This window comes from Lemur catta, chromosome 15 (genome assembly GCF_020740605.2).
Source record: "Lemur catta isolate mLemCat1 chromosome 15, mLemCat1.pri, whole genome shotgun sequence".
NCBI classification, from domain to species: domain Eukaryota; kingdom Metazoa; phylum Chordata; class Mammalia; order Primates; family Lemuridae; genus Lemur; species Lemur catta.
The window spans coordinates 27887901-27901637 of record NC_059142.1 but is presented as its reverse complement, the minus strand read 5'-3'; the positions used below and the strand labels follow the sequence as shown (position 1 = coordinate 27901637).

The window sequence follows — 13737 nt, the reverse complement described above, 5'->3', positions numbered from 1 at the left end:
TATAGTAGTTCTATTTGAAGTTTTTTGAGGAACCTCCATGGTGTTCTCCATACTGGCTGTACTAATTTATATTCTGACCAATTGGATATAAGAGTTCCCTTTTCTCTGCAACCTCGTCAGCATTTATTTCTTTTCCCCCAAAACACTTGTTATACCACCAACTGAAGGAAAACAACACAAAATGCTGTCACTTCACCCAAAAACAGTGTTTTTTAATTTGCCCTTTCTTGATGGCTTAATGGGCATTTGTTATTTTTTGTCCTTTTGATAATAGCCATCCTGAGATGAGATGATATCTCATGGTTTTGATTTACATTTCCCTGATGATTAGTGATGTTGAATGTATGTAATCTTTTGAAAAATGTCTGTTCAGATCATTTGTCCATTTTTAATTGGATTATTTGTTGTTGTTTTTTTGTTATTGAAATGTTTGAGTTCCTTGTATATTCTAGATACTAAACCTGCTGGATAAATAATTTGCAAATATTTTCTCCCATTCTGTAGGCTCTGTCTTTTCACTCTGTTGATTGTTTCCTTTGCTGTGCAGAAGCTTTTTAGTTTGCTATAATACTATTTGTTTATTTTTGCTTTTGTTGCTGGTGGTTTTGAGGTCTTATTCATAAAATCTTTTTCCAGACCAGTGTCCTGAAGCATTTACCCTAGGTATTCTTCTAGTAGTTTTATAGTTTGGGGTCTTACATTTAAGTCCTTAATACATTTTGAGTTGATTTTTTTCATAGGGTGAGAGGTGGGGGTCTAGTTTCATTCTTTTGCATAGGACTATCCAGTTTTCTCAGTACCATTTATTAAAGAGATGGTCCTTTCCCCAGTGAATGTTCTTGGCAACTTTGTCAAAACTTAAGTGGCTATAGATATATGAATTAATTTCTGGATTCTCTCTTCTGTTACATTGGCCTATGTGTCTGTTTTTATATTAGTACCATCCTGTTTTGGTTACTATAGCTTTGTAGTATTTTTGTTGTTGTTGTTGCTGTTGAAAAGTTAAAAATTCCTTAATTTTTTATTCCTGGTACCACTACCACAATTTACAGGGCAATATACCTGATGTAATGAAAAGAAAAAGAAAAAGGAAAAGCTACAACAGATAAAAGACCTCAGGAATGTACATCTAATTGACACTACATTGCATTAATCAATAGCTGCACTTTTTGCAAACTGTAGCTATGACAGTCCTGAACAAGAAGGGTTTCCTGTTTAAGCTGCAGTAACTTTTCTGACTATGGATCATCGTTCCTTCTGTGGCAGATTTTTACAGTTCCTCTAATGCATTTGGGACGACTGTCTCAAAGTAACCTGCAGCTTTCCTGACAACTCCTTGCTCTCTCTCCTGCTAAGAACTGTAGCCCTTTTCTGCTGTTTTAAGAACCTTCTGCTACCATATCCACCACTTCCACCACCAGATCCATAACCACCACCGTATGGACTGCCCGAGCTTCTTCCACCAAAACTTCCCCCTTTCATGGGTCCATAATTTGATTGCTGTTGTCCACTATAATTTCCAAAATCATTATAGTTGCCACCACCACCATAGTTACCTCCAAAATTTCCTCCTTCATTGTAACCGTCATATCCTCCTCCACCACTGCCATATCCACCACGTTGGTTTCCATATCCTGGTCCACCACCATAGCCCCCTCTACTACTATAACCAGGACCACCGCCATAGTTGCCACCATCACCTCCAAATCCATTGTATCCACCATCACCTCCTCCATAACTACCTCTGCTGCCACCACCTCCACCACCATAGCCTCCTCTTGCACCAAAGTTTCCACCACGGCCAAAATTACCTCCACCACCTCCAAAGTTTCCTCCACGACCCATAAAGTTGCCAGATCCACCTCCCCGACCTCTTTGCGATCCAGCAGACTGCATCTCTTGTTTAGAAAGGGCCTTTTTCACTTCACAATTATGCCCATTAATAGTGTGGTATTTCTGAACAACAATTTTATCAACAGTATCATGATCATCAAAAGTTACAAAAGCAAATCCTCTCTTTTTTCCACTCTGCCTGTCTTCCATAACTTCTATGGTTTCAATCTTGCCATACTTTTCAAAGTAGTCTCTCAAATTATACTCTTCTGTATCTCCTTTAATACCACCAACAAAAATTTTCTTCACTGTTAGATGGGCACCAGGCTTTACAGAATCCTCTCTAGAAACAGCTCTCTTTGGTTCCACAACACGCCCATCAACCTTGTGTGGTCGAGCACACATTGCTGCATCCACCTCTTCAACACAAGAGTAAGTCACAAAACCAAAGCCCCTGGAACGTTTCGTTTGGGGGTCTCTCATCACCACACAATCTGTGAGTGTCCCCCATTTCTCAAAATGTTCTCTTAAACTATCATCTGTAGTTTCAAAGCTCAGACCACCAATAAACAGTTTTCTCAACTGCTCTGGTTCCTTTGGATCATGGCCCTCCTCCCCCCGGCGGCGGTGGTGATGGCCGGAGTCGGGCTGGGGGCGACCGGGCGGCGGTTTTACCTCCATTTTGAGACCGGACTCGCCTCTTCCAAGTCGAGTTCAATATGGGACCGAGAGCTGTAGTATATTTTGAAGTCTGGTAGGGTGATGCCTCTAGCTTTGTTCTTTTTGCTCAGGATTGCTTTGGCTATTCAGGGTCTTTTGTGATTCTATATAATTTTTAGGATTTTTTTTTCTATTTCTGTGAAGAATGTCATTGGTATTTTGATAGGGATTGCATTGAATATGTAGATTCCTTGTAGTATGGTAATTTTAACAATATTAATTTTTCCAGGCCCTGAACATGGATGTCTTTACATTTTTTGTGTGTGTCTTCTTCAATTTGTTTTTCATTAGTGTTTTATACTTTTCATTGTAGAGATCTGTCCCTTCCTTAGTTAAATTTATTCCTAGGTATTTTATTGTTTTTGTAGTTATTATAAATGGGATTGGTTTCTTGATTTCTTTTTCAGCTAGTTCATTGTTCATATATAGAACTGCTCCTAATTTTTGTATGTTCATTTTGTATCCTGCAACTTTACTGAATTTGTTTATCAATTCTAAGAGCTTTTTGGTGGTGTCTTTAGGTTTATCTGTATATTAAGGTCACGTCATCTGCATTATAGGGACAATTTGACTTTCTCCCTTCTAATCTGGATGCCCTCTATTTTTTTCTCTTGCCTAAATTGATCTGGCTAGGACTTCCAGTACTATGTTGAATAAGAGTGGTGAGAGTGGGCAACCTTGTCTTGTTCCAGTTCTTAGCTGAAAAGCTTTTGTTCAGTATAATGTAGGCTGTGGATTTGTCATATATGGCCTTTATTGCATTGAGGTACTTTTATTCCATATCTAATTTATTTAGAGTTCCTATCATGAAGGGATGTTGAATTTTATCAGATGCTTTTTCTGAATCTATTGAGATGATCATATGGTTTTTGTCCTTCATTCTGTTGATGTGATATATCACATTTATTGATTTACACATGTTGATCCATCCTTGCATCCCTGGGATAAATCCCACTTGACCATGGTGTAGTATCTTTTTGATGTGTTGTTGGATTTGGTTTGCTAGTATTTTGTTGAGGATTTTTACGTTTATGTTCATCAGGGATATTGGCCTATAGTTTTGTTTTTTTGTTGTGTCCTCCTTTGGTTTGGTATCAGGCTTTTGCTGACCTTGTAAAATAAGTTAGGAAGTATTCCCTCCTCTTCTGTTTTCTGGAATAGTTTGAGAAGAATTGGTATTAGTTCTTTAAAAGTTCAATAGAATTCAGCAACAAAGCGATCCAGTCCTGGAATTTTCTTTGTTGGGAGACTTTTTATTACTGATTCAATCTCATTAATTATTATTGGTCTAAGTTTCTATTTGTTTTTGGTTCAATCTTGATAGATTGTATATGTCCAGTAATTTGCCCATTTCCTTTAGGTTTTCAAATGTATTGGACTATAGTTGTTCATAAAAGTTGCTAATGATCCATTATATTTGTGTGGTATCCATTGTGACATCTCCTTTTTCATTTCTTTTTTTTTTTGAGACAGAGTCTCACTCTGTTGCCTGGGCTAAAGTGCCATGGCGTCAGCCTAGCTCACAGCAACATCAAACTCCTGGGCTCAAGTGATCCTCCTGGCTTAGCCTGCCAAGCAGCTGGGACTACAGGCATACACCACCACAACTGGCTAATTTTTTTCTATTTTAGTAGAGACAGGGTCTCACTCTTGCTTAGGCTGGTCTCAAACTCCTGAACTCAAGTGATCTTCCTGCCTCAGCCTCCCACAGGGATAGGATTACAGGCATGAACCACCACACCCAGCCCCCTTTTTCATTTCTGATTTTATTTATTTGAGTCTTCTCTTTCTTCTTAGTTAGTCTAGGCTAATGATTTGTCAATTTTGTTTATCTTTTCAAAAAACCTTTTGTTTCATTGATCTTTTATTTTTTTTAGTCTTAATTTCATTTGTGTCTGCTCTGATCTTTATTATTTCTTTCCTTCTAATTTTTGAGAAGGAAAGAAATTTTGAATTTGATTTCTTCTTGCTTTTCTAGTTCCTTGAGGTGTATTGTTAAGTTGTTTATTTGACATCTCTACTTTTTTGATGTAGGCATTTATTGCTACAAACTTGCCTCTCAATACTGCTTTTCCTGAGTCCCATAGGTTTTGGTATATTGTGTTTCTATTTTCATTTGTTTCAAGGAATTTTAAAATTTCCTTCTTAATTTTTTCCTTCACCCATTGGTTGTTCAGGAACATGTTGTTTAATTTCCATGTATTTGTACAGTTTTGAATGTTTCTCTTATTATTGATTTCTAGTTTTATTCCATTATGGTAAGATAAGACTTAATATAATTTCAACTTAAAAAATTTTATTTTGAGACAGGGTCTTGCTCTGTCACCCAGGCTAGAGTGCAGTGGCGTGATCATAGCTCACTACAGCCTCGAACTCCTGGGTTCAAGTGAGCCTCTTGGCTCAGCCTCCCATGTAGTTGGGACTATAGGTGTGCACCACCATGCTCAGCTAATTTTTAAATTTTTTATAGAGATGGGGTCTTGCTGTGTTGCTCAGGCTGGTCTCAAACTTCTAGCTTTAAGCATTCCTCCCACCTTGGCCTCCCAAAGTGCTTGGATTACAGATGTAAGCCGTTACACCTGGCCAACTTTTGAAAATTTTTGATACTTGTTTTGTGTACTGACATCTGGTCCATACTGGAGAATGTTCTGTGTGCTGATGAAAAGAATGTATATTTTGCTTGTTGGGTGAAATGTTTTGTAAATGTCTGTTAGGTCCATTTGGTCTGTGGTGCAATTCAAATCTGATGTTTCTTTGTTGATTTTCTGTCTAGATGATCTGTCCAATACTGAGAATGGAATGTTGAAGTCTCCAACTATTATTGGAGTCTGTGTTTCCTTTCAGACCTAATAATATTTGCATTATATATCTGGGTGCTCTGGTTTTGGGTGCATATATATTTACAATTGTTATATCCTCTTGTTGAATTGATCCCATTATTATTATATAATATCCTTATTTGTCTCTTTTTACACCTTTTGCCTTAAAGTCTGTTTTATCTGATATAAGTATAGCTATACCTGCTTGCTTTTGGTTTGCATTTGTGTGGAATATCTTTTCCCATCCCTTCACTTTCAGTCTGTGTGTGTCTTTATAGGTGAAGTGAGTTTCTTGTAGGCAGCAAACAATTCGGTCTTGTATTTTTTTTTTTTTTTTTTTTTTGAGACAGAGTGTCACTTTGTTGCCCTGGCTAGAGTGAGTGCCGTGGTGTCAGCCTAGCTCACAGCAACCTCAAACTCCTGGGCTTAAGCAATCCTACTGCCTCAGCCTCCCGAGTAGCTGGGACTACAGGCATGTGCCACCATGCCCAGCTAATGTTTTCTATATATATTTTAGTTGGCCAGCTAATTTATTTCTATTTTTAGTAGAGATGGGGTCTCACTCTTGCTCAGGCTGGTCTCAAACTCCTGACCTCGAGCAATCCACCCGCCTCTGCCTCCCAGAGTGCTAGGATTACAGGCGTGAGTCACTGCGCCCGGCCTTGTATTTTTATCTATTCAACAAGTCTATATCTTTTAACTGGGGAATTTAATCCATTTATATTCAAGGTTATTATTGGTAGGTGAGGACTTACTCGTGTCATTTACTGATTTTTTTCTGATTGTTTTGTATAGTTTTTGTTCCTTACCTCCTCTCTTATTGTTTATTTTCATGGTTGGACAGTTTTCTGTAGTGATAAGGTTTGATTCCTTTCTCTTTCTTCTTTGTGTATTTGCTCTACCAGTGAATTTTATAATTTTGCATGTTTTCATTATGGTGATTATCATCTTTTTGCTTCGAGAAATAAGAATCCCTTGAATATTTCTTATAAGGCTGGTCTAGTGCTGATGAATTCCCTTAGTTTTTGCTTGTTTGAGAAAGATTTTATTTCTTCTTCATTTCTGAAGGATAGCTTTGCTCGGTATAATATTCTTGGCTATCAGGTTTTTTTTTTTTTTTTCTTTCAGTACTTTGAATATATCATCTAAATTTCTACTGGCCTGTAAGGTTTCCACTGAGAAGTCTGCTGCTAGTGTAATGGAGATTCCTTTATATGTGACTTGATGCTTTTCTCTTGCTGTTTTTAGAATTCTTTCTTTGTCTTTGACTATTGGACAATTTGACCATAATGTGCCTTGGAGAGACATGTTTGGGTTGAATCTATTTGGGAACTTTTGAGCTTCCTGGATCTGGATGTCCTCTCTCCCAAGACTTGGGAAGTTTTCAGCTGTTATTTCATTAAACATGTTTTCTACACCTTTTGCCTTTTCTTTTCCTTCTGGAACACCAATAATGGGAATATTTGTTTGCTTAATTATATCCCGTAAATCCTATAGGCTTTCTTCATTCTTTTAAATTCTTTAATTCTCCTTCCTCCCTCCCTCCCTCCCTCTCTCGCTCTCCTTCCTTCCTTTCTTCCTTCCTTTTCTTTCCTCTCCCTCTCTTTCCTTCCTTCATCCTTTCTTGGTCTGCCTGAGTTATTTCAAAATACCTGTCTTAAAGTTCAGAAATGCTTTCTTCTGCTTGGTTTAATCTGCTATTGAAGCTCTCAGTTTTATTTTTCATTTCATTTCATTCATTGAATTATCCAGCTCTAAGATTTCTGCTTGTTTGTTTGTTTGTTTGAGACAAAGTCTTACTCTGTCACCCCGGGTACAGTGCAGTGACATCATCCTAGCTCACTGCAACCTCAAACTCCTGGGTTCGAGCAATCCTCCAGCTTCAGTCCCCAAGTATCTGGGACTACAGGTGAGCACCACAACACCTGGCTAATTTTTTTCCTATTTTTTAGTATAGACAGGTTCTTTTGCTCAGGCTGGTCTCAAACTCCTGGCCTCAAGCTTCCTCCCACCTCGGCCTCCCAGAGTGCTAGGATTACAGACATGAGCCATTGCACCCAGCCTGTTTGATACTTTTTTTATGGTATCTATCTTTTTGTTGACTTTCTTACTCAAATTGTAAATTGTTTTCCCAATTTTGTTGTCTGTCTTTATTCTGTTGCATCTCACTGAGTTTCCTTGAGATTATTATTTTGAGCTGGGAAGCTGAGATAGGAGGATCAGTTGAGTCCAGAAGTTCTGGGTTATAAAGCACTATGCCCACTGGGTGTCCTCACTAAGTTTGGCATCAATATGGTGATGTCCTAGGAGTGAGGGACCACTAGGTTGCCTAAGGAGGGGTGAACCAGCTCAGGTCAGAAACAGAGCAGGTCAAAACTGCTGTGCTGATCAGTAGTAGGACTGTGCCTGTGAATACCCACTGCACTTCAGCTGGGGCTACACAGCAAGACCCCATCTTAAGTTTTAAATAATTATTTTGAATTTTTTTCTGGCATTTCATGTATTTCCTTATGACTGGGATCTGTTACTGGAAAATTCTTGTGTTCCTTTGGAGGTGTCATGTTTTCTTGCTTCTTCATGTTTGATGTGTCCCTACATTGATTTCTGTACATCTGGTGGAACAGTTGCCTCTTCCAATTTTATGGAGTAGGTTTTGTAGGAAAAGACTTACTTGTATGGATGGGTCTTAGTGTGTCAGTTGGGTGGGATGTGTTAGCTTTGGTTCTAGGTGGATGCAGTAGTGTAGTCTTAGTGTAGTTTCTTTAGCTGTAATTTATACTAGTGATGTTTGTGAGTGTCTTAGTGGCCTAGGCTGCGAGAGTTTGTGTGGTGGTGGTGTAGTTTTGCTGGGGGTAGATTCATTGGGCTATTTCTCAGGTCAGGCGTATGTGTGTGCACCTAGTGGGTCAGCCTACTTGGGGTCTAGCTTGCTAGAGATGGGGCTGCATGCTTTTACTGTGGCTGGGGGCGCAGCTGCTTAGCCAGTGCAGAGACATGTCCATCTGGGGTCAACCTCCAGGCTGTTTCTCAGGTCCTGAGCATGGGAAGGCCTAGAGGCGTGTCTGCCAGCAGCAGAAACCCGAGGCTGTTTCTCAGGCCCTGAGTGTGGGCGTGGGGCCACTGGACAGGCATGGGGGATATGTTCTCCAGAGGGCAGGCCTGCTGCACTGTTTCTCAGGCCCTGGGCACAGGTGGGTGATCACTTCACTAGCCTGGGGGCATGTCTGTGGGGGTGGCTCACAGGGCTGTTTCTTAGGCCTGGGTTGTAGGAGCATGTCTGCCAGGGGCAGCCTGTGGGGCTGGGGGATGGTTTCCTGATGACAGCTCCCTGACTGTTGTTCCACTTGATCTGAAAACCTATAAACTACAGAGTCGATTTTGACACCCTGTTTTCCATCATAACCCAACAAACGATGGTGAGGCATATAGAAGTCACTGATCCAGAGCAATTCTCTTTTTATATTTTCTTCCTGTGTGATTGTTTCAGTTATCATAACTTTAAATATCATCCATATATTCATGACTTCCAAATTTCCTAACAATTCAAAGTGCTACACTAGAATATCCAATTACCGTTTGACACCTTTACTAAGATATCTCACAGATATTTCAAATTTAACATATTAAAATGAACTCTTGTTTTCTACTTTACCCCATTTCCTCCGCAAACTTGTTCTTTTCCTGGTTTCCTCGTCTTGGTAGATGATTCTTACCATACATCTATTTGCTCAGACCAAAATCCAGGACTCAGACTTAATTCTTTTCTCTCTCTGTCACCTCTATATTCAATCATCAGCAATTCTGTATTTTCTTTCTCCAAAATATACTCACTTTTTTTCTTCTCACCTAGGTTATAACAATTTCCTTATTGGTCTCCCTCTTTTAATCCTTTTTTTTTTTTTTTAAAGACAGAGTCTCACTCTGTTGCTCCAGGGAGAGGGCAGTGGCGTCATAATAGTTCACAGCAACCTCAAACTCCTGGGCTCAAGCGATCCTCTTGCCTCAGCCTCCTGAGTAGCTGGAACTACAGGGTGCATGCCACTACACCTGGCTAATTTTTCTATTTTTAGTAGAGACAGGGTCTAACTCTTGCTCAGACTGGTCTTGAACTCCTGAGCTCAAGCAAGCCTCCTGCCTCAGCCTCCCAGAGTGCTAGGATTACAGGCGTGAGCCACGGCACCTGGCCCCTCCTTTATTCTTGCTCCCTTCTAATTTCCTTTGACACAGCAGTCAAAGCAATATTTTAATTCTTATATCTTACTGTGGTACTCTCTTGCTCACAGTCTTGTGTGAATTCTCATTACACTTGGGAGTAGAATCCAAATTCCTTATCATGGTCTAAAACGTCTGTGTAACTGGCCTTTGCCTATTCTGTCTTTATTCCCTGTCACTTTACCCACTATGTGTCATCTCCTCTGGGTTTCTTTCAGTTCCTTGAACATACCAAGCTCTCAAAAAAGGTTTGTAGCCATGCTATTCTCTATTCTCTGTCACTGTATCCTGTTTGCTTCCTTTTATAAAACTTACCTGACTTCTAAGTTTTATCCTATTTGTTTACTTGTTTATCTTCTGTCTCCCTAACTGGATTGTGAGCCCCACAAGGTCAGGGGCCATGTCTGCCAATATATACCCAGGGCCCAGAGTGCCTACCATACAATATACAGTCAAGAAATATTTGTTGAATATTGTTTAAAGGTATTATTTTATTTTGAGATAACATATTATAATTAACATTTAATTATTAATAATATTAAATGTATTACTTCCTAATTCTCTTGCTGAAAGTAGCCTTCTATTTTTTTCTTTCAGTAATTGCCCTTCCTTTTTGGCTGCTGCTTTAGCCAGAGCCACGTCAGACGAAGTCCTTCAGAGTGATCTTTCTGCACATTATATTCCAAAGGAAACGGATGGCACAGAAGGGACTGTGGGTGAGTACCTTTCTACGTAATTCGTCTAAAAATACTAAAAGCTTCTCATGTATAGTGGCCTACACACAAGTGGTCTTGCAAAATACTAAATCTAATTACACTTACCCATTGGTAGCAGGAGGAAAAAAATGCAAAAAATTTTTTTCAAATTAATCAATAAAAAGAGGGAAGAAGAGAAAAAAATTCAAATGTATTTTTAAAAAGGTAGAGTAGTATATGGAAAGTAATGGGAGCAACAGAAGATTGTCATGAGTAATATCCAGATAAATGGGAAGACCAGAATGAGGAATGTGAAGACACAGCAAAAGGATGAGTGGTGAGGGGAGGAAGAGTTTGAGCAAAACCTATTTAAAATTTTTAGCTTACTTCCAAGAATCCAAGTAAAAAGATTTAAAAATTCAAGAAATCCGTTGTAACAAAACTTCTCACTAATTATATTAAATTTTGTGTCTGCCAATAAATAGAGCTCTTTATGACAAACATTCATATGTGATTTAATCTCATGGATCATTGTACATCTTTTTTTTCCCCCAGGAAAACAATGAGGCTCCATTTATTTTTTTCTTTGCTTTTTCCTTCACATCCCCATTTAACTCAGAAGCTCTATTTCTTAATAAAGGCATATTTATTAATATCTTAGGCTTTTACATATTTGACAGGATCTAAAGAAAAGATTTTGGTAAAAATTAGGGAACTACTACTCAAAATTATTAAGAAATTTTAATATGTCATGCTATTTGTTCTATTTAAAGCATTTTCCTTTAAACGCGGTACATAAGGAGCAAAAAATATATTAATGAATCAGAGTAGCCAGATTCCAGAGAATGTGAGGCAGATATAAAAGTAAACATTCTTGTTCTTCCTTTTTCTCTCTAGATTGTTTTTGACAGAAAATTGGCAAAGAAGGAATTACTACTCTTCTTGTTTTTGCTGAGAGTAACTGATTCACCTAGAAGCAAATTATTCCAGAGTCAAGTTGGATAGGATTCCTGCTACAAAGCACTGGTCTTTCCTCTGGTACTGATGCATAACAAGCCCTGTAATGAAAAGACAGATTAAGTTCTGCCTCATTCCAGCCAGTGGAATGGCTGATTTCAGCTCCAGCTCAGGACAGTGACATTAACAACCGATGAGTAATTTACAGCTGTGAGAGGATAGACTGCTACTTTAGATAATTTTCACTTTTTTGCACCCCTCTTTTAAAATTTTGCTTTATTTTTCCATTTCAAGCAGCAGTTATATATATACTGTCCTACACCACTCCCTGCAAAAGGAGTATACTTAATGTAGCAAGATTGAAGTGTCGTCCTATATGCCTGCTTTGGGAGAATTTTCTGTACCCCATAAGAAAGTAAAATTAAGAATTTTCCTTTTGGTGGATATCATTGGTTATTCTGATTTTAAATATTTCCAAGAGATTACCCAGGAATGTCTCCATGTTATTGCTGTGATTTAGATTGATCTGTTATAACTCTAAACTATTTGCAAATCTTTAATTTATTTAACCCAAATCACTCAGTGTGAATTGCACTGAGGAGAAACTCTACAGGGCATATTGTGTTTATCCATACATCAGAGGGCTAAAAGAGCACACTGAATAACGCCTGCTGTCACTGGCTTAAAGTCCCCACTGAAGTGCCTTTTGTCTCTCTTCTTGGTTGTTTCCAAAAACAGACTTTAAAAAAAGTCCTTAAAGTTCTTTTCATGTTTATGTCATCCCTAACAGAATGTTTGCTAAGTGACCTTGCATATCTGACTTGGTACAAATTCAGTTTGGTGAATGTGACTCTTGTCCAGACAACCTAAAACCAATTTGAAATATCACAGTGTAAAAATTAAAAACAAGAAGGGAAAAAGAACACTAATACAGAGGAAAGTAAAAGAATTAGAAATTTTGCATAAATAAATTGAAAACCTGGGCCAGGCGCGGTGGCTCACACCTGTAATCCTAGCACTCTGGGAGGCTGAGGCAGGATGATCGCTTGAGCCCAGGAGTTTGAGGTTGCTGTGAGCTAGGCTGACGCCACAGCGCTCTAGCCTGGGTAACAGAGCGAGACTCTGTCTCAAAAAAAAAAAAAAGAAAAAGAAAACTTGGATATTTTCTAGAAAAATATAAATTAACAAAGTTTACCTAAGAAGAAAGAGATTGAGAAAATTGTCAAGGAGCTATCTCCTCAAAAGGTCACAGCATATATAATTCTATAGGTGAAAATTTTTAAATGATCGAAGACAGGTAATTCCAATGCTTTTTAAAATAAATGCTCTGATTACACAGGGAAAGAAGGAAAATTTGTGTAGTATAATACTGATATCAAAACCTGCCTCAGACAAAACTAAAAAAGGAGACTGGTCTTGGTAATCAACATAAAAAAATCTTAAAATATTTATATGTTGAGTACAACACTTAATTCATTCAATGAATATTTTATTAAGGGCCTACCATATGTTCAGTATTATACTGGGGAAATAGCAGTGAACAAAACAAAAATATCGGGTAGTCTATTAACATAATTTATAGATCAATAGGTCAAAAGAAAATTAAACAGAATAACCTCTAAAGATGCCAAAAGAAGCATTTGATAATGGTCAATATCGATTCTTAATTTTAAAAATATTCTTAATAAAGTAGGCTATATCTTGGACATCATAGGACAAAATTTGGCTCAAACTAAAATCTAGTATTTATGCTTAATGTATACTCAGGAACTTTTCCATTGTAAGTGACCACAAAACACAACTCCAAATGTGTGGCTTCAGCAAAACAGAATTTATTGGCTACCCTTCAGGGTAAGGGCCACACAGCTGGATTCGAGGCTTCAAATGATATCAACAGTACTTGGTATTTCTCCAACTCTCAGCTGTACTCCCTTTCATCTTGATTTTATTTTCAGGCTCCATGTGGTGGCAAGATGAGTTCGAAGAGTGCCAGGTCTTCATTTGCCCAAGTTCAACTTGAGCAGGAAAACAAGAGTGGATTTCCTCAGTTGCTCTCACGTTTGTCACAGGATTCACTCTAATCAGCCCAATGTGGATCATTTCCCATTCCTGAACCAATCACTGTGGCCAGAGGAATGTGACTCTATAATTGGCTAGACCTGAATCATATATTTTGCCCCTAGATGCACACAGACTGAGAGTAAAGAAAGAAGGAAATGTCACTGAAAGAAATAGGAATGTTTGCTAGGTTTCAAAGGACACATTAAAGCAAAGTTCTGATTCAAAATGGCGAATAAGCAACCGGAAATAAAGTAATTAAGAAATATGAAGGACTTATGTTAAAACTCTTGAACAACATAAAGAGGATTTAAATAAAACAATGTAATTTGTTCCTAGATAAGACTCAATATGAAAAAAAGTCAATTTTTACAAATTAATCTATAAATTCAATGTGATCCCAAACATAATAACATGTTCTCCTGCCCAAACTTGGCAAAATG

General features: G+C 38.2%; 2 protein-coding genes across 2 annotated transcripts in view; one reads left to right on the top strand and one right to left on the bottom strand.

Annotated features, from left to right (window-relative positions):
• Positions 1–13737, top strand: part of PPM1E (protein phosphatase, Mg2+/Mn2+ dependent 1E) — a 186132-nt gene that overhangs the window by 156001 nt on the left and 16394 nt on the right. The window contains exon 2 of the mRNA XM_045525644.1: positions 10182–10300. Coding sequence (XP_045381600.1) covers positions 10182–10300 — 119 coding nt within the window. The remainder of the gene's footprint in view (positions 1–10181; positions 10301–13737) is intronic.
• LOC123620418 (heterogeneous nuclear ribonucleoprotein A3-like) lies at positions 995–2564 on the bottom strand. The gene is made up of 2 exons (XM_045525645.1): positions 2509–2564; positions 995–2442 (listed from the first exon to the last, which is right to left on the bottom strand). Exons 1-2 carry the CDS (start codon positions 2512–2514, stop codon positions 1282–1284), a joined length of 1167 nt encoding a protein of 388 aa, XP_045381601.1. The 5' UTR covers positions 2515–2564; the 3' UTR covers positions 995–1281.